The 25,582-nt window shown below is 46.2% G+C and overlaps 1 protein-coding gene across 4 annotated transcripts in view; it reads right to left on the bottom strand.

The window, feature by feature from the left end:
• KIAA1614 (KIAA1614 ortholog) overlaps positions 1–25,582 on the bottom strand; it is a 54,298-nt gene that overhangs the window by 13,417 nt on the left and 15,299 nt on the right. For 2 of the 4 annotated variants that reach the window (XM_027868650.1, XM_027868649.1), the window contains 6 exons: positions 21,584–21,733; positions 17,340–18,973; positions 11,732–11,888; positions 10,460–10,730; positions 3,737–3,861; positions 2,912–3,096 (listed from right to left, as the gene is read on the bottom strand). In XM_027868650.1, the coding sequence (XP_027724451.1) occupies positions 2,912–3,096; positions 3,737–3,861; positions 10,460–10,730; positions 11,732–11,888; positions 17,340–18,973; positions 21,584–21,733 (2,522 nt within the window). Of the gene's footprint in view, positions 1–2,911; positions 3,097–3,736; positions 3,862–10,459; positions 10,763–11,731; positions 11,889–17,339; positions 18,974–21,583; positions 21,734–25,582 lie in introns of those variants that run through there. The other 2 variants (XM_027868651.1, XM_027868652.1) reach the window with 2 other exon arrangements.

Below are 25,582 nucleotides of genomic sequence, written 5' to 3'. Positions count from 1 at the left end.
CACACACACACACACACACACACACACACACACACACACACACACACCCCAGAGCTCAGGAGGCCAAGGACAGCAGCCCTATCTTTCCAGTCTTTTAATGTATCACTCCCATTCATGCAATCTATGGTACCCCTTGCCATCGTGTTCTACCTTCCGTTCCTCACACACAACACTGTCTCCTGCCTCAGACTCTGGGTCTTTGCGCTGGCAGTCCCCCTCACCTCGAATATTCTCTCCCTCCTAACTTCTGCCTCTGTGGATACCTGCATTCCTTTAGGACTCAGCTCCAGCCCCTCTCCTCCGGAAAGCCTTTCCAAGTCCCTTCCTACCCCTGACTTCCGCTTTAAGGTTAGTCAGGCTACATATATTGTATTCCTGATTCATGTATATGTTGTCTGTGTTATATTAGAATGTAAGCTACTTGAGGGCAAAGATTTTTTTTCTTTGAATCTTCCCTCTTCCCAAATTTAGCAATGTCTGGTACTGTCTGGTACACAGTAAGCACTTAATAATGGCTTATTAATTGACTGACTGAAATGAACTCCACTCTGAAAGCAAGAGTTGGATCTGGAAAGTAAGTAGGATATCCCATCCTATGATACTATGTCTAAGACTTCTTGATTTTGCCAGGCTTCTTCTAGTGTGATTGAAGTATTTTAAAAATACAAACTTAGCCTGAGGTGATTTGTGAACAAAATGCAGATTGAGGAGGAAATTGGGATTTTTTTTTTTCAGTGAAATGGAGGTCCATCAGTCAATGGGAGCAGACCTCGGCAGTAATAGGCTGTACTCTCCCTGACACTTGGGGCCAGTTTGCTTATTACTCATTTTCCAACTTCCACTTGCGCCAAGATTGATTCTGAAATAGATTCTTGGTAAAACATTCCATCCCCAAAGGACCATGCCCCAATTCTCCTCCAGCTCACCAAGCATTTTGGAGGCACACTGAGAAAGTCGCCCACACCCACACACACACCAAATGACCGGCCACTCTCTCGCCCATCTCAGACAAGCCTCAGACAAGACACGACAGGGGGCAATCTTCCAGGTCACACGTCTAGGGCAGCCTGTGAATGAAGCATTAAACCACCATGAACAGGCATGGGAGGACTCAGGGAGCACGGAGAGGAAGCTAGCCACAGATTTAGGCACAGGCAACAGAAACGAGGAGGAAAATATTGAGACCACATCCCAAAGGCATCATAGTGCTTCACTTTAACGATAGCCTCAGAGCACAAACATTTAACTCTGGCTACATTCCCAAAGGAAGGATTTTAAGAACCTGATTTCAAGATACTATCAACACCTGAAGGCACGTGAATTGTGAATCATTAGCTTGAAGCCTCTGGTACTTTGGGATCACATCCTACCTCCAGCTTTGACACTGGCCTCCCTCAGTCTTTTACTGTTTCAACTTGTTCCCCAATGAAGTTAAACTAGCTAAGCTTTTCAAACAGAAACAGAAACTAACAAACCTGAAATGGTCCTCAGAAGTGAGATTGGTAAGGGGAGGTAAAGGCTACAAATGGTGTGGTAACTGTGTAGGGAGATCCAACAAAGGTGAAAATCTTGACCTTTTGAATAAAAGGTCCTGAATCCATACTGTTGCAATCTGAGAGGTTGAGACCCCTCAAAGACTGGAGAACAGGACGGGGTCGTCTGGAATGAATTCACAGACGCCAGCATTCTGGCAAAAAGTTTATTTTTCAGCAGGCAAGGATTCTTAAGGAACCTGCGATCTTAAAGGAGTACAGTTAAAGTTTATATAGTACAAAATATAATAAAACACGTGTCAAATATGCTAACTAGGTGATTCACGGCGGGATTAGGGAATGGTTAAGGAGTGGTCAGTTCTTAAAGGAACATGCACTTCTTGTACCTATTGCACAGGCATTTTACCCAGAGTTCACTAGGAAAAGCCCACAAGGGGGGGCCACATGGAGGTGTGATTTTAGGCCTGCTATGTCACTAAGTTAACTAGAGTTCAGGGGTAACTGAGAGTTGTCCAATCTGCCACCAGTCAATGTCTTGTTTGACAAGATAGATGTAGGGAGTATACATATGTCTTAGGTCTAGAATACAGATAATGAAGAGTGCAGGATGTAGATAATGAGGCAGGGCGGTAGTATAGATAGTCCAGTGGGTAAGAATATCTTTATGTCCCAGTGCAAAGCCAGTTCAAACTAATAGTTCCTTCAGGTGCTGTTTGTAACTGCACCAGGGAGAGAAAAAAATGGTCTTGCTGGGGCCCACTCATGAGTAATTGCTAGGCACAGTGTCCTTGGGCTGGGAAGAAATTGTCAGAGACAGTGTTTCTGGGACTAGGGAGAAATTGGGGTCCAAGTACAAGCACCCAAACGCAAGCACCTAAGCACCCCATCAGTACTGCCTAAAAATGAGCTTTCTCAAACCTCTTCCCCCTGCCCCGCTTCTGTCTGTCTTTCTGTCTCTCTCTCTCGCTCCTTTCCCCTCCCTCTCCTCCCCTTTCCCCCTCCTCTCTTTCCTCTCTGTCTCTCGTCTCTCTCCCTCCCTCCCTCTCTTCCCCTTCCCCCTTCTTTCTCCTCACATCACTTTGGCCGGTAGCGCATTGTTTACTCATAAAGCCCTAATCTCCCTTTAATTAGTTTGAGAGCTTTGACCTGCTGTGTTTCTGACCAGGGTGGATTTATTTTGCCCCACCCTGGGCAATCTGGTGGCTCTCTATTCCAGGAGCTGACCGTATCAATGAAGACCTTCATACAAACACCTGATCGTCTTAGCCCACTGAAGCAGAACTCCTAAACTCAAGAGACTGACCAGCCTCAGCCTCCCCAGAAGCTGGGATTACTTACGGGCATTGCACCAGTAACCCCCATGGATTGCTGGCTCCCAGAGACTTCTCTGGGTACTCTGCATACCAGGAAAGAATTACCTGAATCAGGTCGGCCATTCCCTGAGGACACACAGAAGCCAAAGGTACCATTCGGGGGACGTTGTAGCTCCAACTGGCTGGTCCCATCTGGAAATACCTCTACTATCCGACCCACCGTCCGGACCAGGTTGGGGACACCGATATCATCTACACTGAGCGAGCGCCTGGGAGTGATGCCTGATTGCCTATAGGTAAAGCAAGGGAAGAAATGTGAGAAAGGTGTAGTTATTCATCTGCATTGTAGGGCATGACATCTCTCTAGAACTAGGCTCTTCTACCAGTAAAAGTGAGCATAGTCACGGTTAGTACTGGGGCTCCACTGGTCCTCTAGAACTGTCAGTGACCCAGCTGTCAGGCTCTCTGGTCCCTCTGCTAAAGAGATGCCCCACCCAGAACAGCCTCGAGACAGTTCTTGTGTTTCTCTGGGGACCCCTTACGTCAATCTAGGGTTGGACTGAATGACCATCCAAGGGTCCCAGAGGCATTCCTGGGAGTCTTTCTCAGATAGCTTTTTATTCAAAACCCACAAAAGATCTTGAAGTCCAACAAGTTTTCGAAACATCCCTCCATGAGTTCTTCCTTTCTAACTTTCTCTGGCTATGCGTCCTCCAACTCCTGCCCCCAACCTCCTAATGGTCTGCTAACTTGGCAACTGACTTCTTAAATTTAGTGAATTTCCTCCTAAAAGATGCCCACTGCCCACAGAAAGAAAAAAAAAAGAAAAAAAAAAACTCCTTCATTTCCCCAGTTCTGACCAGGGAGGAAACAGTCCTTAAGTAGGCTGCTCAAGCCATCTTGTCAAAGAGTACTATGGCCCAATCTTACCTCCCAGACACTCTGGGCTCCCCTCCATTCCCTACCAAGTAATGGCTTGAGCGATCCGCCTTGCCTAGCACAGAATGGAGATTTTGAACTGAGCCAGCCTTCTGATGTTGGTGAGGGGGTGACACCTGGTGGGAAAGATGCAGTATTGCAGGTAAGAAAAATTCTGGAAAGGAACTGATGATAGTATAAAAGAATTTTAAAAGTCTTCCAATCCATTCCCTTTGGAGACTTTTAGAAAAATCTCCATACAAAAAAGGGTTTTTTTTAGCCTTTTTTATGTCATGGCCTTTGGCCGATTGGTCAACCCTATGGACCACCCCCCCCAGGATAATGTTTTAAAACACATAAATTAAAGTACATAGGATTACAAAGTAAACCAATTATGTTGAAATGGTTATCTAATTTTTAAAAAGCTAGGTTACAGACCCCAGGTTAAGAACCTCTGTTCTAAAGTTTCCTTTGATATTGTGGTATTTTAATAGAAAAGCAGGGAGTTAGGGCATCTGGTTCTGCCTCTAACTAGCCTTGTGACCCTGGACAAGTCATTCCTCCCCCTGGATGTTTCATCATCTTTTGTTTTTGAGGCCATTGGGGTTAAGTGACTTGCCCAGGGTCACAGAGCTAGCAAGTGTCTCAGGCCAGATTTGAACTCAGGTCCTCCTGACTCCTGGGCTGGTGCTCTTCATCATCTTTTAAATGAGAAATTTAGACTAATCACTAAGTTCCCTTTCAGTTCTAATCTTTTCTGAAATAGAACAAATTTCTTTTTCTGCAATATAACTTTATTTATTCCCCTTCTAGGTTCACCAAAAAAACAGGTGCTAATCGCTAATCACCTACTATTCCTTTACTGAAGGATTTGAAAGAGCTTTTCTATTAGACCCTCATGAGACACCTTTCCATGAGACACCAATGGCATCATAGAGTCTCCCCAGAAGAATTACATCTCATCTGCCTTTCTAGCCATTCTGCCTTTCTTTCCTTCACTGACTTCCCATCCTTTCCCCAGTTTTTTAATGTGGGCATTTTCCAGGGGTCTGTCCTTCCAACTCGTCTCTTCCCACACTCTCTCCCTTAGCAATATCTTTCATCCCCACATCTTCAATTACCACCTCTCTGCATATGTCTCCCAAATCTAAACTCCAACCCTGACTTCCCTTCTGAAATCAATCCAGATCTTTATTTCCTATGAAACATACATAGAACATAGTTTTCTGTGTTTTAGGAATAGTTTCCTATAGGACATCTTCATCTGGATTTCTTAGAATTAACCTCCAAACTCATCACATCCAAAGCTTAGCTTAATCTCTTTCCAATTTGCTCCTGCTTCTGACATTTCTGTCTGTGCCACCATCAGCCTCCAGCCTGGACTACTGCAATGGCCTCCTCATTGCTCTTCCTGCATCTATTCTCTTCTCCATCCAATTCATGCTTCACAAAGCTGCCAAACTGATATTCTTAAAGCACAGGTCTGAACATGTCACTAATCACTCAAGAAATCCAGCAATTCTCAATTGCCTTTAGGATAAAATATAAACTCTTCTGTTTGGCATTTAAAACCCTTCATAATCTGACTCCAGATTCCAGGCCAATCTCTCTCTCTCTCTCTCTCTCTCTCACATACACACACACACACAAAATACTCCTCTCTCTTCCACCATACATACTGCAGTCCAGCCAAACTGGCCTACTATGTACTGTTTTCCAGGTGGCGCAGTGGAGAGAGCGCTTGGCCTCAGGAAGGCCTGAGTTTCAAATCCAGCCTCAGATACTTACTAGTTCTGTGTTTCCCTAGGCAAGTCACTTAACCTTTGTGTGCCTTAGTTTTCTCATCTGTAAAATGAGGATAATAATAGCACCCACTTCCCAGGGTTGTTGTGAGGATCAAATGAAATCATAATTGTAAAGCTCTCAAGCACAGTGCGTGGCACACACAGTGTTATATAAATGTTAGTTGTTGTCTTCACTGTTATTTGCTTTTGCCCTTACCTATCACTCCATCTTATCTCTTGCCTTTATACTGGGTGCCTTCCCCCTGTTCCTGGAAGGTTCTCCTTCCTAACCTTGGATTCCTGGTACAACTGGCACCCTCCAAGGTGCCATTTCCTTCAAGAGACCTTTCCAGATTCCCTTAATTGCTACTGCTCCACTCCTCCTCCTAATCATTGTATATTTCCTTATTTACTTATCTGTGAACATGTCATATATCCTTAGAGACTTGAGGGTAAGGACTCTCTTTCTTTTGTATTTATATCCCTCAAAACTAGCATAGTGCCTGGCACATAGTAGGTGCTTAAAGAAATGCTTAGTAAAGGATTGCCACCACCATTTGCCAAGTCTCCTGTGTTTGGAACCTTGGAGGTTTTGTTTTTTTTTTTTTTACTCTTTGGTCATTTAATAAACATTTCTTTAGCACCTGCTACGTGCCAGGCACTGTGCTAACTACTGGGAATATGAATACAAATAAAAAGAAAGACAGTCTCTGTCCTCAAGGTGCTTATAATCTAATGGGAGGGGGCAATACAAAAGTAAGCTGTAAGGGGAGGAGAAATGGAGGGGAGAAATTACCAGGAATGGGACACGATGGAGAAATCCAAAGAAGTCCAAACGCAATGTAGCTGGTGGGAAATTAGGAGAAATCTGTTAGGCCCCCTTCTTAAATGGAGGCCCTGGAGCTCATGGCTCCGCCCTCAAGTCAGAGTCTAAACCGAGGGGCAAAGGAGATGTGAGTAACAAAGCTGATTCGATCTTGCAGGAGAATAAAATTCTCCAGTGGCGAGTTTCCTAGGGAAGGAAGGTGCGATGGAAAAGTCCCAAAGCAGCACAGAAGCTTCCTTCCTCCTGCCCCGCCATATCTAATCCGTTACCAAATCCTGTCAATTTCACCACTACGACTCCCTCTTCTCTTCTCGCTGGGTGACCCGCGCAAAGACGGCAAATTCCATTGGAAGTGAAGGTGGTGAACTGGGGTCAGTGCTTGAAAAGGCCCTCGTCTGAACCAGCAAGAAATAACAGTGACCCCCAGGGTTAGAGCTAAAGGAGGAACATCCTAACTGGAAAGGAAAGTGAACACGGACAGGCTGGAAGAGAACTCTCATTTTAAACTCATAACGAGGAGTTGAACAGTAACAAGGAGTTGACTACACGCCTTCAACTACATCCAGAGGTGGGCAGCTAGGAGGCGCAGTGGATAGAGCACCGGCCCTGAATTCAGGAGGACCTGAGTTCAAATCTGCCCTTAGACCAAACACTTGATACTTACTAGCTATGTGACCCTGGGCAAGTCACTTAACCCCAACTACCCCCCCAAAAAAAAAATTTGAAAAAGAAAAAAAAACTACATCCAGAGGGTGTGCTGGTAAATGTTTAACAACCAGATTATTGAGGAAAATTGTTTCCATGGCACACTATTAAGTTGAATCTGTATTACTAGGATTTTCTCTATTACTTTCTCAAGTCTAGACAATCAACAAAACAAGACTTGATCTGCAGAGTTTGGTGATTTTCAGTGCTCATACTGAAATGTTAACAATGGGCTCTCAGGCTAGCAGAGCGGGACGGCACTCCTCAGCCTGCCCCCTTCCCTGTTTCTGTGGAGGGCACCACCACTTTCCCAGTCACTCTGACTGAGGGCCACGTCGGCATCTTTGATTCTTTATGTCTCTTCTCACTATATCCCACCGCCATCCAATCACAGGAGCATAGATCTGGAGCTGGGAGGGACCTGAGAGGATCCCAGCTGGACCAGCCCCCCCCCCCCCCCCCCGCTTTTACAGAGGTTCAATGCCTTGCCCAAGGTCACGCAGATAGTAAGGACACAGGAAGGGTTTACATCGAAGTCCCCTGGCTCCAAATCAAGTGTTCTTTCCATTGTAAAAAGACATTCAGGCTCTGGAATTGATTGGTCCCACGTCAGACTCCTCGGGACACTGTAGGGAAGGGCCACCGTCAGAGGAGGGGAGAAAAGCCATCAGTGCTAAGGACACAGTCTTTCCCCAGTGCTAGTGACAGGAGGTTACCCCAGAGGAGCAGTGGACAAAGTAGCCTGGGGTTACGTCTGTTCAGTTCACGTCTGTGTGGTCCCAGCTCCTCCAGCTTTGCTTCATAGAAAGACAAGCCACAAAGCCAAGACTCTTCGGAGCAGCCACTACCTCATGCCCAGAGATCTGACGATGTAAGCCCCTCCGAGCCGGGCAGCTAGCCCCCTCTTTCCGTTTGTTTCAGCCCCTCCACGTGCCCTCCCAGGTCCTGCTCCAGCCCTGCCCCCTGTTTGCCAACTTCCTGGCCTGCTCCTGTCCAGTTTGATTTAGATTCCAAACAGATCCTCCTCCCTCATTCCCATCCCCTACCCTTTGACTATGGCGCCATTCCCTGGAAGCGCTTATATGGTACAAATCTAGCTTATCTCCCAGTACCAGGGTTTAGGGATATGCTATATAAATCTGACTCCAAAACGAAGGCCAGACCCTCAGGGAAAAAGGTGTCAGTGATAGTGTTGACACACACTGGCAAACACAGGTGCCAGCAGAGAGGCATAAACAAACACAGACACGGAGCATTTCTTTCTTCCTCCCTTCCCACTGCCTGCCCAATGTCTCCACCCCCTATCTCCTCCCCAGGTGGATTCCCCTTTGTTCTACCACTTATGCTTTCCCGACACTGGCCTTTTGCCCAGTATCTGGTACAGAGGGAGGAACATTGGCTCTGGAGTCAGAAGGCAGAGGTTCAAATCTCACCCTGAGGCTTACTACCTGTGTGAGCTGCCCACGCCTCAGTTTCCTCACCTGTAAAATGAGAGGTCTCCAAGGTCCCTTACTTATAGCTCTAGCTCTATGATGGAACCCAACCCCTTCATTTTACAGATGAGGAAAATGAGGCCCAAGGAGGGGAAGTGATTTGTCCAAAATCATACCTGTAGTAAATGGATGATGGATGATTGTCTAGGAGAGCAGGCTGGGAAGGAATGGTCAGACGGGTAGGAGGAGAACCAGTCAAAGAAGTTAAGCAACAGTAACACATGCTGCAGAGATGTCAGTGAAAGAAGGCTAACTAATCAAAACCAGCAGTTAATCAGTCACTGAAGGTTTTGATCAAGGGGTAAGGTCTGAAACCAGATTCTGAGGTGTGGAGAAGTGAGTGGGTGGTGAGGCAACGGAAGCAATGGAGATGACAGCTCCAGATGATGGCAGGGTCAAGGGGAAATTTTTGACAGACGGAGGAAACCTGAGCACGCCTGCAGGCATCGTGGAAGGAGGCAATAGATAACAAAAAATGAAAGAGGAGAGAAGGGTGCTAAATGGGGTGGAGGCCTAGCTGTGGGACCCTGGGCGAGTGTGTGCATCTGTCAGCCAGTAAGTGTTAAAGTGCCTCCTCTTTGCCAGGCACTGTGCTAAGCACTGGGGATATAAAGAGAGGTCAAAAGACGGTCCCTGCCCTCAATGAGCTCCCAATCTAATAGAAGAAATAATAAGCAAACAAGTATGTACAAATTGTATACAAGGTGGCCAACGTCACTGGACTGAAGAGTACGTGGCGGGGGAGATATAAGGTGTATGACTGGAAAGGTAGTAGGGGGTTAGATTATGAAGTCACTTAACTTTTTTCAGCCTCAGCTTCCTTATCTATGAAATGGGGATAACAATAAATCAAATAAATAAGTAAATCAAAACCTAAATCAAAGGGTTGTTGTGAGGATCAGATAAGACAACATATATAAAGTGTTTTGTAAATTTTAGAACATTATATGAATGCCAAATGGTAGCCATTTGTATTTTATAAAGGATTTTCCTCTCAATGACCCTATGAATGAAGCAAATATTATTCTTCTCATTTTAACAGATGATGAAACTGAGGCTAGGTAGAATGACTTGCCTATGGCCAGACAGCTAGTAAATAGTAAAGCTGGAAGTCAAACTTGGATCTCTTCTGTTTAAATTCAGGGCTTTGAGCATCATGAACTGGAGCTAAGAAGAAGCTACCTAGATGATTTTTTTAAAAGAGGAAAACTATGAGTCATAGTCTGCTTCATACTGGGTTCAAGGGGACCCGTAAGCTTCTCAATGTAGGGAAGACAGATGGCCAGACCAATTGTGACGGATCAAAAGAGCACAGAGCTGGAAAGGGACCTTAGATGGTATTGATGCCAACCCAAACCTTCATTTTATGGAGGAGCAAAGTGAAAGGCGGAGCAGTTGCCCATTTTTGGCTAATAAAATATCTGTGGGAGCATTTGAACTCAGGTTTGACTTGAGAGCCATCACTCTCTTGTCTGTGCCACTGTAGATAGCTCCACTTCTCCACCTTCTCCTCATTCACAGCACCACCGTGATTAGCCCTCCTGCCTCCCAGGCCCTCTTCCCAGAATGCTGACTTTCTAACAACAGCTGGGCTCAAGCTGGCCAAATCTATGATCATAGCAGTCACAGAAGGAAGGGACTGTCACTCCCTTCCTTTTTCTCTCTCCTCCCTCCCTCCCTCCCTCCCTCCCTCCCTCCCTTCCTTCCTTCCTTCCTTCCTTCTTTCCTTTCTTCCTTCCTTATTTCCCTCCCTTCCATCCCTATGAGTGGTGAGGGGGAGGTAGGAAGAAGAAAAAAACCAAATGCTTGATTGTTAAAAATGAAACAAAACTTTTAAAATAAAAATATCTCTACTTTTAAAAACAAAAAAAGGCATACTACTAGCTCTGTGCTTTATGCCTTTCTTGACCTGACACTTGGGACTCACCAGCTGCAGGGACTGCAGAGAAGGTGTTTTCTTCATCTTGGAGCTCTGGACTTGGTGGGTTTCACTCTGCAGGGCCCGGTTTGAGGCTGCAGGAGGGATCTGCTCCATGCTGTAGCATCGAAACTTGCCCAGCTTCTGTCGGGTGGTTTGGCCCAAGATAGAGAAGAATTTCTTCAGCCCAAGTGCAGAAGAGATACTGTTCCCTTTCTTGCTCCCACCAGCTGGAATGGCCAAGGGGGTGCTGGGTCCTGAAGGGGCCCCTGGTGATGGTCTGAAACACATTGGTCAGCTGGTGAGATGGAGCTACAAAAAAAGTAGATGGCAACATAAACCTGGGCTAGCATAAGACAGGCATTAGTCCTAGAAGAGACCCCCTAATGTCCCCAGGATGCTGGAAGGTAATTCTGGCTGGGCTTCCTTGGCGAGTTCTTCTTGAACTCAAAGGACAGGATCCTTCATATCAACTCCCTAGCATTAGGGTTTGTGGGACTGGAGGTTCACGTAGTCCTCTGATACTTGGGGATGTGAGACGTATTAGTCTTAACAGATAGCCAAGACTCCAAATAACCAGAAAAGAGGAGAGGGAAAGAGCACTTGCTCTGATCTCAGAAGACTTAGGTTCAGCCAGGAGACAGAAATGGCAAGAGATAGACGACAGCAAATTTGTCGATTTGCGATTTTGATTTAATTGTTTCAAGGAACTCCCAGGCGAGGAAAACCTCACCTTCGCTGCCTACCACCTGCGGGACCTTGGGTATGTCACTTAACTCCCCTGGGCCTCAGTTTCCTCCCCTGAAAAGTGGAGGTATTGGGCCTTTAAAGTTCCTTTTAACTCTAGATTTATAATCCTATGAACCTAAGAAAGGAAGTGGGGGGCTTTGTTCTACTGTAAGCCAGCTCAGCTCTTGGGGTCTCGCCCTCTGAGAGAGATAAACAAAAGCAGAGGGCCAAATGTACTTAAGCAAGGAAAATTAGAAGGGTTGGTGGTAAGGAACATCTTTCTAGGTTTAGCCCGGTGCCTAGCACACAGTAGGTTCTATATCAATGTTAGCTGCCTAGTTGCAGGAGGCCATGATGAGGCAGTCTTAGCCGCGGTATCTGATCCGTATAGAGGATGAAGAGATGGCTCAAAGTAGTGGGTCCTGGCTCAGCCCCATTATCGCCTCTACCACACAACACGAGGACTTCATCCTTTCTCACAGTCATTCAGGAAGCCCCATAACATCCCTGCCTGTGAAGCTAGACAGGAAAACATTCCTTGTGGTCACTCACCGTTTTGAGACGTTTTTTTCTGAGCTTGGTTTTACCGTCTGGAGCTTGTCCTCTGTCTCTATGCTAGATTGGGGTTGCTCTGTTGCCAATGAGACCGTGACTCCTGTGGAGGTGAGGCTGCTGGTCCCAGCTGTCTCAGGAAGACCCAAAAATCCACCTGCAACAATCACATAGCCACCTCCCTGTCAGGCAGGTATTGGTATCCATATCTTGTATTTTCCAAGTCCTCAAAGAAGAGAGTTTTTACCAACAAATAGTGAAAAGGGCAGTGAGGAGATAGAGGGGATGTAAGGTGTACAGAGATATAATTTAATAAACTCCAAGCAGAGTACTGGTGGATGTGGCAGGTGAAGCCATCCAGTTGGTGAGGTGAAGAGCCCTGGATGGATAAAGTTGTCTTAATTATATGAAAAAAGGGATCCTTTTCATTTAATTTATATAACCAAAAGTCAACTGTGATCATGACTTTGTCACAGGGACACGAAGAAGAGAGGAGGAATTTGAGCTCTCTGAGAAAATGGTGCTATGTGCAAACAATACCTCAGTGTATCTAGATCTTTTGGGTTTTTTCTTCTATTGCTACAAATGGAAATCCACCCATACCTTTTCATCCTGTGATTCTTATCCATGCTCTTCAATGGCTTCTCCACAGAGGCCCCACCCTGTGTATTAGAGCCCTTCCTCTAGGGTCTACTATGTTTTATAGATGCCAATGGCACCCTAGGGCTGTCCATATGTTATCCCTCAATCTTGCCAGGTGGCCTCTACATAAGAAACAACATAAGGGAGACCATCTAAGGAAGGTATGATTAGAAGAGGTAGGCCATTTACCCCTGGCAATATGTATGTCCATTTGGGTCCACCACGATTCTCCCATTGCCCCTTGTTTCACCCACAACTCTGATGCCCTTGTGACTGTATTGTTCCAAGATTTACAACCATGCAATACCACTGGGAGAACATTTGTGTTTGAACAATAGGTCTCTGTGCCAAGGAGCAGCTTGAGATCATTAAAAATACTGCACAACTGCCCAAATGCAATGTAGCCTGCTGTCCTCCTCCTGTTCCATTTTGGATCTGCTTCATTGACCATAGATGTGATGTCCTCACTGTGGTGTGGTAGAAAGTTGTATAAGGTCAAAGAAGAGGAAAAGTTCTTACATGGAAAAATATTGATAGCCACTCTTTTTGTGGCAGAAGAATCAGAAACTAAGGAGGTACCCGTCAAGTAAGGGATGGCTGAACAAATTATGATATATACTCTAATGGAGTGCTCTTGTGATGTAGGAAATGAAGAAAGAGATGGTTTCAAAAGGAAGGGAATAAACATTTCTAGAGTGCATTCTGTGTGCCAGGCACTGTGCTGAGAACTTTTACAAATATTATCTCATCTGATTCTTTTAAAGAGACGTAGAAAATTGTATGACCTGATGCAGAGTGAAGACAGCAGAACTAGAACAACAATTTATACTACAACATCTATATTATAAAAACAATTTTGAAAGTCTTATGAACTCTGATCAACTAAATGGTTAGCCATGATGCCAGTGGACTGACAAAGAAGAACACTACCTACCACGTGATAGAGAGATGATGGACTAGTATTCAGAATAAGAAATGCATTGGCCAATGCATGACCAATGTGTGACCAATGTGAGAATATGTTTTGCTTGACTGTATGTAATGCAAGGATCGTTTCCTACCTTCCTTCCTTCCCTCTCTCCTTCCCTCCCCTCCCTTCTTCCTTCTTTCCTCTCTCCCTCTCTTCCTCCCTCTTTCCTTCCCTCTGTGCCTCCCTCCCTTCCTTCCTTCCTCTCCCTTCCCTCCCTCCTTCCTTTCCCTCTCTCCTCCCTTTCCCTCCCTCCTCCCTTCCTTTTCCTCCCTCTTCCTTTCCTTTTCCTCTTTCCCTTCCTTCCTTCCTTCCTTCCTTCCTTCCTTCCTTCCTTCCTTCCTTCTTTCACCCTCCTACCCTCCTTTCCATCCCTATGAGTGGTGAGGAGGAGGTAGGAGGGAGAAAAAACCAAATGCTTGTTCATTAAAAATGTAATAAAAACTTTTAAATAAAAAATCTCTATTTTTAAAAACAAAAAAGGCATGCTACCAGCTCTGTGCATTATGCCTTTCTTGACATGAATAATCAGAGGGTTTTTGAGTTCATCTTTGGTCATATTTATCACAGAATCTAGAATGATCTTAAACACACTCAAGACAGCTTGGAAGGTTGCATTTTGCAAGCCACAAATGACAAACTCGGCAGGGTCTTATATCCTTGGGGTCCTTCAGTCAGCTAAGTGACTTTTAAGATAGGGCAGAATGATTTGTCATGGCCTGCCCAATCTTTCTCATATTTTCATCAGGGATACGCGCAGTACACATGAAGAACATGCTCATAAAGATCTCATAAAAATGAAAAAGGAGGCATATGGGTCAGTAGCTTTGATGTTCTTTGAATTACCTTTTGGGGGATGTTAATGTTATCTGTGATATCTGTGATTCTCCTCTCCTTGAAATAACCTGGAAAGTAATAGCTCACAGCTTTCAGGGATGGTGAATCATTTCCTCAGTATGGTCTTGATCTGGTCCAGTCTTTTCCCCAGACTTTGTCTTCCTAAATGACTTTCTACTTCACTAGTATTCTGAGGGAGACAGAGGTCTTAGGATCCATAACTAGTGGTTCCTCTGTCATTGTTGATGAAATAGACTGTTATAGGAATGTTGAGAGGCAGCATGACACAGTGGAAAGAGATCCAGCTGGTTGTGTGACCATGGGCAAGTAACTTAACTTCTCCGTGCTCTAGACAACTCTCTAAGAGAGTAATTTGCAGAGAAGGTGCCAACCTACATTAGTGGATGGAGTTTTCCTTCCCTGGGAGTTCCTTGAAACAATTAAATCAAAATCACAAATCAACAAATTTGTTATTGTCCATCTCTTGCCCTTTCTGTCTCTGAATGTCTCTTGAGATGATATGGCTCATTGGGGTCTCACACCAAAACTTGTTTCCCCTTCCCTTTTCCTTTCCCTTCCCTTTTGGCTTTTTATTATAACAGCTTATCATCTTCTGCCAGGTTTTACAAATGAGTTTGTGTTCTAAACTGGTGTTGCCCTTGAATGATCTCTCTGCCTGGTCACAAGATCAGGTGTCTCCTGGCTAAGTCAGTTTTGGGGGCTGAATTGGCCTCTTCACTGTGGTAACTGTTTTACACTAGCATTTTTCTTCCAGGCAGTGGTGATGATGAAGGTCAATATCTTCGCCTTATCCATTTTTCACTTTTCACTGTTTGCTTGAATAAGTCATATTGTCATTGCTGGATTGTCCAAAGCATCTTCTTATCTTTTGATGTTCTATCTTGGTGTGAATTTTTATCTTTGTTCTATAGTTGATGGTTTGACTGGAAATGATAAATTTCATATTGGAAATAATAAATAATATGAATTGCTGATTCCATTACCCACGTTGACCTCTACCTTTTCCGATCAAGAAGAAATTATGAGTTCCCTTAATCAACTCATGCTTGTTTAGACTCCCCTGGAGGAGAGCATCCAATCTGCACAATGGGCTGTCAAATCCAGAAATCTAAGCAGCACCAACTAGGGTCTACATCTCACAAGAAAACCTCAGACCAGATGTCTATATGCCACTCTCTTGCCCTCAGTCAATCAATAAGTAGTTATTAAATGATCACTATGTGCCTAGCACTGTGCATACAAAGAAAGGCAAAAACACGGTTCCTGACCTCAAGGAGCTCACCTTCTAACAGGGAAGCAACTGCAAACAATATGTAAACAGTTACGTACACACAAGATATATGGGGTGTAAATGTGTGGTAATCTCAGGGGGAAGGCACTATCATTAAGGGAAGCTAGCCAAAGTCCCTGAGTAACCACATCCCAGCAGAGTAGAGACGAGAGGCTCTATTTCTTGAGGGCACGTTTGTGCATGTTTCCCTCGTGTTTTATACTAGATAAAGACATGACAAGGCATCAGCGCCCTAGCCAAAACTGTAGAGGTCTGGTTGTCTCTCTCTGCCTCCTCCCGACACCATTATTACGTTGCCAAGTCTTTGTTCATTCTCCCAGTTATCTCAGCACCAAGAGCACTGCTAGTGCTGGCTATATTTGGACATGAATTTTGAACCCTGGGGTACTGGAGGGCTTTTGTGTAGCATGCAGGAAATGGGATCACCTTGAATCTCGGCTTCCCAACATCAATGTCTATGCTATGGGGATCTGGTCCAGATTTAGCTACAATACCAACGACTTGGGGCCAAGGCTACAAGCACTGGAAACGGTGAACCACATTAACAATCTTGCCCACTGACACTCATCGTCAATCCACCCTGGAGGAGGGCCCAGCATTGAGTGAAGTTTTCGTATAGCTCTCACAGTGATTCCTATCTGTCACTTACTCCTGGCATATGGAACTTTCAATAAGTGATTTCATTTCCCTCTGATTCTAACTGTTCTGAGGAGGGTTCTGAGATCTATGGTTGATAAAATACTTAAGAATATTACTGGCCAAACGATCCAGCAGAATGTTTTCACTTCTGACTTCATATTTCCAGCACCTACCACGGTGCCTTGTACATAGCAGACACTTAATAAAAGCTTGTTTGTTAAATTCTAACATAGGATCATAGCTCCTGGTGCCAAGTTCTGTATTCTGCCCAACCCACCACCCTCCCTGCCCTCTAGAATACCTTTGGCTTGCCTCTGGGGGGCCTGAGAGGCTGTCCCAGTTAAAACGACAAGACAAAGGAATGAGAAGAGGAAACCAGAGTGTTCTGGTTTCTAGCTCCAGAAGCTGTAAATAAAACTCAGTGATTCCCCAGACTTTTGGAGCTGTGACTCTTCATCCTTTGAGTGATCAATATCCCTCAACAGAGTCATGTACAACACACGGTATAATAGGAAAAGCCAAGGTCAAAGGTTGGGTTCTCATCCTGACTCTGCCAGGAGCTGGTCACCTGATTTTACCTTTCTGTCTGGGCTTTAAGTTCCTCATCCACAAAAATCCATAGAAAATGAATTAAAAGATCTTCAAGATGCCCTCCAATTCTAAAAAAAGGATCATAGTTCTAGGGCTGGAAGGGCCCCTTCAAGGGCATTGAGTTCAACTCCTTCCCTCTCGTTTCACAGTTGAGAAAACTGAGTTTCAGGCAAAAGATCACAAGATCAAAGATCTTCACATGGAAAAGATCTCAGAGGTCATCCAGTCACAGCAGGTGATCACATTGATCCCAGGTTGATGGCTGGGGCCATCTTGTACAACTTCCCTATATCTACAGATGAGTAAATTGAGGCCCATAGCTATGAAGAGACTCACCCAAAGTCACACAGGCAGAAAGTGGCAGAACTGGATTAGAACTCAGACCCCACAACTCCAAGTTGAGTGCTTTAGGTTTCGCACACTAGGTCTTTAAAAAATGGAAATGAATTAAAATTAATTTTGGTTCAAGATTTTTCTGAAGACTTTGGTGTAAAACCTCTGACTACCTTGGAAAAACGTGTGCAGGGTATAAAGAATCCAAGTTGGGACTCGTCACCTGAACTCAGGTTATTTTTCCAGGGCTGGGGAGGAGTAGACATTTATGAACAGAAATCTCTTACCGTCTCTGCTTTTCCCAGCGGATGGTTCTGGCTCCCAGCTAGCTGGGCCCTTCTCCCTCTGACTTTCTCTTGCACCTTTTCTCCGGATGTTGAGTTGCTCCTGAGGCCCAAGGCTGTTAAAGTCACTGGTAGATGGGACCAGCAGATGGTGCTTAATCCTAGGGGGGCTGAGCTGGTTTTCTGCTGGAGTTATCCCTCCCGATCCCACGTCATTCTCTCTCAGGGAAAGTCGGTGAGCACCTGTCGGCTCCCTTTGGTTGTCTGGCCAAAGGGTCCGGGCCAGCAGAGCCTTCCTGTAAGGCACAGGTGAGGGTGCTTTCTTCACAGTTGGGGGGGTTGGAACCCAAGTCCCTAGCGTGAAGGGTTGAGCTGGCTTCTTGGCTTGCTGGGGGCAGCCATGACTGGATGCTCTTGTTGGGCTTGCATGATTAGGAGGCCGGGGGCAGGAGGCTATAGCACTTTTGAGGGGTTCTTGGCTCCCTGAAATCTGGGCTTCTACCCCTGGCACAGACAGTGCCAGCTGCTGAGAAGAGGCCATGGTGTTCAGTGCCCCACCCAGAGCCTGAGTATCTTTTGAGTGAGTCCATTTACAGCTCTGTCTGGCAGTAACTAGTGGAGGTGGCACTACTGTCCTCTGCTCCTCTTTAGAAGTACTTTCAGCCTCGACAGGGTCTTCTTTGGGAAATGAGGACCCCTCAGGGGCACTTCTTCTAGCCTCTTCGAATCTACCTCCCACTTCTGCTTGGTTGTCCCAGGCCAGGGTGCCCTCAGCCTTCTCCATTTCAGGTTCCCTTCCTCGTTTCTGTGTTCCTCCAGCCCTCCGGCCCCTCGGGTAGACTGGGTGGCCACTTCCTCGGGCTCTGCCCCTGTTCTTGCAGTGAGGGGTTCCAGCCTCCTCACTGTCTGTCCTGCAGCTGTCTGAGGTATCTGTGCTGTCCAAGGCAGAGTCCACTTCGTCAGGGAAGGTGACCTCTCCAATGTACGTCTCTCGAATGCGCTCTGTATGGAGACGTTGTCGGGATGGGAGGATCCAGATTGGGGAGGCCAGACCTCGGGAGGCAGAAGACTCTGTTTGAGGAATACCCTGACCTTTTTTCATACTCCAAGTGTCCTCTCTCTCCTGACTATGGCTTCTGCCTGGGGGCATCTTCCTCTCCATAGGATGGAGGTCTAGATCTTGAGGCACCCCTTGAAGGTAGGAGCCACACGTATGACATGTCCCCTCAACATTAAGTTCTGGTACCTTTCCAGGCAGGATTCTCCTGACTGTCCCCCCTGTACTTCCTTTGGTTGGTGGTCCCCAATAGGCCTGAGTTTCTCTAGTGTGGAAGTCACCATTGATGTAGTTGGATAGGTCAGGCTTGGAGACCAGGGGTCCTTGACCCAGGGACCGGAGTACAGAGTCCAAAGCTCTCTTCTGAGGCTGCTGCAACCTCTCCCGATATCGGACCTCAGCATCATGGGCAGACTCATCTTCAAATCGGACTCTTGATGGGGAGGGGCCTCGTTTCCTCCTCTGGCCACAGCTGGACTCCCCACTAGACGAGTCACTCAGGCTCCCACCATAGGGGGCATCTCCGTCTCTGGAGGCAAGGGTCACCCTGGAGTTTTGGCCTGCACCACTATAAGCACCCCTGGATTAGAGACAAAAGCAAAGAGATTAGGGACACAAGGAAGGTGATGGGGGAAACAGGAGGGTAGACTACCAGCATCACAAGCAAGCTTCCCCTCTACCTGGCACATCACAGCAATCGACGTGCTCATGAGAGTAGGTTTTGGGTCCACAAAGGGACACTGTTTGTGCATTGTTGAGTGGGTCACTTTACCAAATCATAAAGAGGCCTGACCCTCCCCCTGCAACTGGACCAAATGAAACTAATTCTGGCTTAAAGTGACTTAATCTGAAATATCATGACATTAATCATAGGATCACACATATAAAGCCAGGAGGGACTTTACAGGTCATCTAGTTCACCTCCTTCTCATAATATAGTTAAGGAAACTGTGGCCTGGAGAGATAAAGTTACTTGCCCATGACAATATGTTAAATAAGTGAGTCAGGATTTGAACCCAGCACTTGAAGGAGGCTTCAGTGGCTCCCATCATCATTAATAGGATCAAATACAAACTCCTTCGCCCGGCATGCAAAACCCTCCATAATCTGCCTCCAATCACTTTTCCAGCCCCAATATACAGACTCTGCTCCCTCCAGAATGATGTATATCCTGACTACTGAACATGCCGTGTGCATTCCTGTTTCCTCTCTTATTCTTCCATCATCTCCCCTTCCCCATCTGCTTCCACTGAAAAAAGCTGGAGATGGAGTCCCTGGTACAATTCTATCACATGCCGCATCTGGATGGCTGCCCAGAAGTGGAAAAGGGAGACATCAGGTGCATTTGTGCCTGTGCATATGTGTGCACAAGGGTGCAGATATACATGTCAATGCATAACCTACAACGTGTGTGTGTGTGGTGGTGGGGGGGTTTGAATGTATGCAGATAGTTTTAGTAATGCCTGATTCAATTCAATTCAGTTCAGCAAACACTAGGGGCCTATTATGCGCACCGGAACTAATACCAGTTGTTTATATTTCTACAATACCTTCTAGTTCACAAGGCACTTTCTTACCTATGAGGTAGATAAATCAAATATTTTTATCTCCATTTTGACATTTGGGGAAATTGGGGTTCAGAGAGACGGTGAAGTCCATGGTTATCAACAAGGCACCGTGTGAATTTATATGGCTGCCTTAGAGCATGCTGGTTATCATCATAGTATGCACGGCACTCCCAATGAATGTCTGATCCCATTGCTCCTTACTTTATATTATACTGAGAGATGTAACTATTGTATCCTCCCCAGAAGAACAAGAATTCAACCCAACACACCTACTATGCTTGAAGAGCAGCATGGTAGGCCTTATTGGGAAATCTAGGATGAGTAAGAGCCCTTGAGACAATTATGCTCTACCAGGGGAGATGAGGCACATGTACGAATGCAGGAGCCCAAATACAAAGCCCGGTAGCATTACTAGAGGCACCAAAGAAGTGTTAAGGAGGTGACCTCCCATTTGGCTGAAAGTACCAAGGAAGGCTTCATTTCAAGGGGATGAGGCATCCCAAGGGGCCTTTGACATCCAAGCAGTAGGGCTAGAAAGGCAGAGGTATAGTTGAGGACACCTCCTCATCTGTCTCCATCCCAGGATGGTGATGGAAAGTCTTCTCTCTTCCAGGGCTGCACCTAAAGGCCATCTTTAACCATGCCCAGGACCTTGGTCAATTTAGCAAAACAGATCAGAATCTGAGGCTGCTCTTCGGGGAAGGTAAGCAGATCTCTCTGCCCAGCCAAATTAACAAGCGTTTTAAAAATTACTTTCTATGTATCAAGTGCTGCACTAAGTAAGCCCTGAGCCTATCTCCAGGGATCCCCTAAGGCTGGACAGGGAAAAGGAATCAGCTTAGGTTCTGGGCTGTCCAGAGGTCCTGAAGGATTTCAGTAAGCAGCAATACTATTTTCCACCTTATCTCTATGGATCGGATAGAAAAAGGAAAAGCGCTGGATGCCCTAGGTGCTCAGTGAATCCTTGCCAGTAAGGCTCAGCATCCCTAATGATTTTACAAAAAGTTTCAGAGAAGAACTGAAAGGGTGTGGGCTTTCTGTGAAAAATCCTCCAGGAGGAGGCTCCTTTCTGGGGTAGAGTCAGAGAGTTTAGTGGGTGTATTTGGATGGTTGGATGGTTCCCTCTGGAGAATGCCTGAAAAGAGGAGGGAGAAGTCAACATGGCAGAACGGAAGGAATCATGGCCCTGAAGTCAAAGGGCCTAGGCTCGAGTCCTGGCCTGGCCTCTTATTACCTGTGTACCCTTGGGCAAGTCATTTAACCTTAGCTCCTCAATTGTACAATGAATGGAGTGACAAGGAAGGGGCCTTCCATCTCTAAATCTATGACCCTGTGAAGGATTCGTTGGTCAGGAGGAGAAAAAAAAAAGGATCAGATGATCTCAATCAAATTGTGAGTCACATACACACCTCCCTATCAGTGTCCTGGTGTGTTAGTGGTGTATGGGATGGGATGACAAGAACGATGTCCATGGGAGGGACAGGTCACGCAGGCTACAGAGAGACAGAAACCCAGAGAAGGCAGCCTCAGCAATGGCTCCCCATTCCTCTTCTCAGCCCACCCCCACCCCGCTGCCTTGAGCACGCCCGAGATCCCGCAGCCACATCTCTATCTACACTCACCTGCCGGGGAGCCGGGGGACCACGGTGGGAACGATGTCATGGTTGGCCCGGAGAGGGCTGGTCCTGGCCTTCATTCTAGCCTGCTGTAGGAGCTCTTTGGCTTGCTCATGCCTGGGGCTCAGCAGCAGCTCCTGGCTGGGAACAAAGGCTCTATAGCCGAGGCCGGCAAGGCAGGCAGGCAAGCCCGCCAGGAGGGGGGCCGGGGAGAGGGATTAGAGAAAAATAACAAGGATTAGAAGTGGTTTAACAATGACAAGGTCCTGGCTGGGCAGCATGTCCCTCATGTTTCCCAAGCTGCTATGCTCCTTGGAGCCCACACTAGAGGGCATACCATGTCTAAGTTACTAAGAATAGGGTCACTTGGGAAAGGAATCGCAGAGAAGACCCCTAGTCAGACATGACCTCTGAGATTCCTTCCAACTCTGTGAATTGGGATGGCTCACAATTATCTGCTTAGGGCCAGACCTAGAACCCCTTGACGTTTTCAATCAATCATTAAATATTTATTAAGCACCTGCTGTGTAGGTGCTCGCTCTCCTTTAGCTAGACTAACTCCCTAGTGAAGGAAAGAGATGCTGGAAATGATTTTGACTGTGATAGCATAGACTAGCAGCAGTAGCAGTAACAATAGATACTAATCAATCAATCAATAAACATTTATTAAGCATCTATTATCTAACAGGTCCCGTGCTATGCAGGGTGGATACAAAAATAGGTGATACAAACCGACAAAGGCCAAAGCCAGTCCCTGCCCTCAAGGAGCTTACAATTTAAGGGGGGAGACAGCAAGCAAACAAAAATATACAAACAAGCTATACATAGAATAGACAGGAAATAATTAAAAGAGGAAAGGCATTAGAATTAAGAGCGGTGGAAGAAGGCTTCCTATGGAAGGCAGGATTTTAGCTGGGACTCAATAACTAATGTATTCCGAGATCCACCATCTTTCACTGCCCTATCATTTTCCAATTCCAACACCTCAGACTTGGCAATCATAAGGCTCAATGGCAGGGGTTTTCCTCGTTCGGCAGGTTAGGAAACTGCCACAGCTCAGGGTGAATCAGGGCAGAGTAAGATCCAGCTCTCCTGTCCCTCCAGCCCCTTTGGCTGTACCAATCCAATTTCATTGGCTCCACACGCATGGATTAAGCACCTACCATGTGCTAGACATGTGTGGATACAGAGACAAACAACAAAAAAGCACTAGTCTCTGCTCCCAAGAAGCTTACATTCTGCTAAGTAAATAGATGAACACAGATGTAAATAGTTTGAATTATGAACTAGGAAGATCAGGGAAGGCTTCCCATAGGAAGTGGTATATACCACCTGAACAAAACTGAGCACTGTAAGAGGCAGGTGAGGCCAGGACACATTCTAGGCACAAGGGGCAGCCTATGCCACTGCCAAGAGGCAACAGATGGAAAGCCCCTTTCACGGACCTGGACCCCCGTGCTTCCTGGGGGTTGTCTGTGATGGTAAACTCCTAGCGAGTGACTTCAGAGTCCCTGTGCCCAGGCCTTGGCTCTGCCGAATGACCTCTGCCTCTCCCAGACCCCTGAGAGTAAGAGCGAGGGCAGTCCGGAAGAGTTTGGAGAGATTATTGGGCAGAGCACACCACAGATTTCTGATTTCTTCATTTTTGCTCTCTGAGGTCTTACTACATTCACAGTCCTGGGTTGGGCTCACCCTTACCAGGAAGGGAAATAAAAGACTTATTAATAATAAATAAAATAAGGCAATAAATCAATAAAATTATACTAAATTATATATCAATGAAATAAAATAAATTAATAAAAATTATATTAAATAATATAAAAATAATAGAACTAATTAATTAAAGACAATTAAATACTACAAACTTTAGGCGCCTACTATATGCCAGATATTGTTCTAGGCACTGGGAACATAGAGAAAACCCAAACAAACAGAAACAAGCCAACCTATTTAAGACCCACGTCTCTGTATCCCACGTCTGTCTCGGACAGAAGAGGGCCTCTTCTCGCTACTGGTTTAGAAGAGAAAGTACCAAGATGGTTCCCCAGGAAGCACTGTGACATCAGAGCACACAAAGTGAGGGTGTTAGCATAGAACGAACAGTGAGCCAGCCCTTGCAAGCTCTGCCCGAGCCAGGACATTTCATTAGCAAAGGCCCCAAGGAAGTATCTCTAGACTTCCCAGCCATAGCATCTCCATGCCTTACTGCCTGCCTACCAGCCTCCATTGGTGAGCATTCCCCTTATCTCATCTGGTCTTGGGCCTACCCCACCACTTCCCAGTCATCTCTGCATACCTGTTCCTCACATTCGACATCTTCTTTTAACTCTCGCTCTGAGAGCCCCAATCAAATTGAGACTGGAAAGGGAAATCATTTGCCCTCTACCTCCTATCTCTGTTCCCTCTGACTTCTTTGTCTGAAACACTCTTCCTTGGTCCCCAGCTCCCCTTTATGGGTGGTCTCCCTTTATTAGAATGGGAGCTTTTTTGAGGGCAGGGTCTGCTGTCCTGCTCCTATTTGGATCTTTTGTCCTGCATATAGTAAATGCCTAAGAAAGCCTTTTTTATTCACTCTATCCATTCATAGACTGAACCAGAAGACCAAGGTTCTATTCCCAGCACTGTTATTATTTCCTGGCTCTGTGACCTTGCAAAAATCACTTCAGTTCTCAGAGGTCCAGTTTTCTTTCTTTTAAAATGGGATATCTCCTGCCCCTCCCCAGGATTGTTTTGATAATGCAGAGGATAGTGCTTTGGAAATAGTAAACTGCATTGTAAACGTATGGTATTTCTATTATCATTCTATGAGCTCACAGAAGGGGAAGAGAGGCTGGTTTCAGTCAAGCAACAGCTTCTGGGCCTACAGCTCTGCTCCTGTCAATACATATTGCTTTCTGTGTGGCGCCTTCTAGGCAGGCAGGCAGGCTTTTTAATTGGGAGCCTGGCAGCTCCCCATGGTGGAGATTGTGTGGGTGTGAAAATGAAAGCCCAGGTCTGCCGCCAGCACCGATGCCTTCTGCAGGAGCCCACCCCATCCCTCCTCCCTCCTCAGCTTTTTCTCCTCCACGCCAATCAGTTTCTCCAATAGCTCTGCCAAAGACAGCTGTGTTCCCCAGGGGACCAGCTCTGACAGTGGAGACAATCAGCCGGCCAGCCCAGGGAGATGCCCCTGTCAAGCTCTGGGCCTTTGGCAGCCGGCCGAGGCACTCCAGAGCCCATGTGAGCCTCCCCACAGGGTGGGGGCATTCATCACAAAGTGACGACACGGGGCCTTGGCACTCCCTGATCCTGCGGGGCCCTGGCAGCCAGCTCCGCTTTGCCGAGCCTCCCGTCTGCCCTGCTTTGTAATCACCATTCTGCCCCTGCCACCGGCAACACGATTGCTATGCCTTTCATGGTCCTGGACAAAGCCAGTCTCTCAATTGATTAGGAAAGTGTTTTTTCCCCTTTTTTCTAGGGAGCCTGGAGGCAAGTTAGAATGACAAGCCTGAAAAAAATCGTCCTTAAGCAAAGCAGTTAAAGGGAAAGGGGAAGTCAATAAAACTACCCGGGGGGGGCCAGGGGTCAGCCACCTTGAAAAAGCAGTGCATCAGGCTGCGGAGCCATGTTCTTGGGGCGTGCTCCCCACCACTAGGGAAGGAAGGTGCTGTCTGTGTGCTGATCTCTAGGGGGGAAATACAGAGACTAGCAGTGATTCTCAAAGTGAGTGAGTGTGTGTGCTGTGTATGTGTGTGGGGGGGGGGGTTGTGTCCGTTATGTGTGTTATATGTATGTGTATGTGTGTGGTGTGTATTGTGTGGCGTGTATATGTGTATGGTATGCTGTGTGGTGCATAGTGTGGTATGCATGTGTGTGGTATGCATGTGTGATATGTATATGTATGTGGCACACGTTGCATGTGTGTGGTATGCATATTGTGTGTATGTGTGTGGTGTGTGTATGTGTGATGTGTATGTATGGTGTGCACGTGTGTGATGTGTGATGTGTGTGGTGTGCATGTGTGGT

This window comes from Vombatus ursinus, unplaced genomic scaffold (assembly GCF_900497805.2).
Source record: "Vombatus ursinus unplaced genomic scaffold, bare-nosed wombat genome assembly UNPS02014789.1, whole genome shotgun sequence".
Classification (NCBI taxonomy): Eukaryota; Metazoa; Chordata; class Mammalia; order Diprotodontia; family Vombatidae; genus Vombatus; species Vombatus ursinus.
The sequence above is the reverse complement of the archived record's forward strand: the minus strand, read 5'-3'. Positions and strand labels throughout refer to the sequence as shown.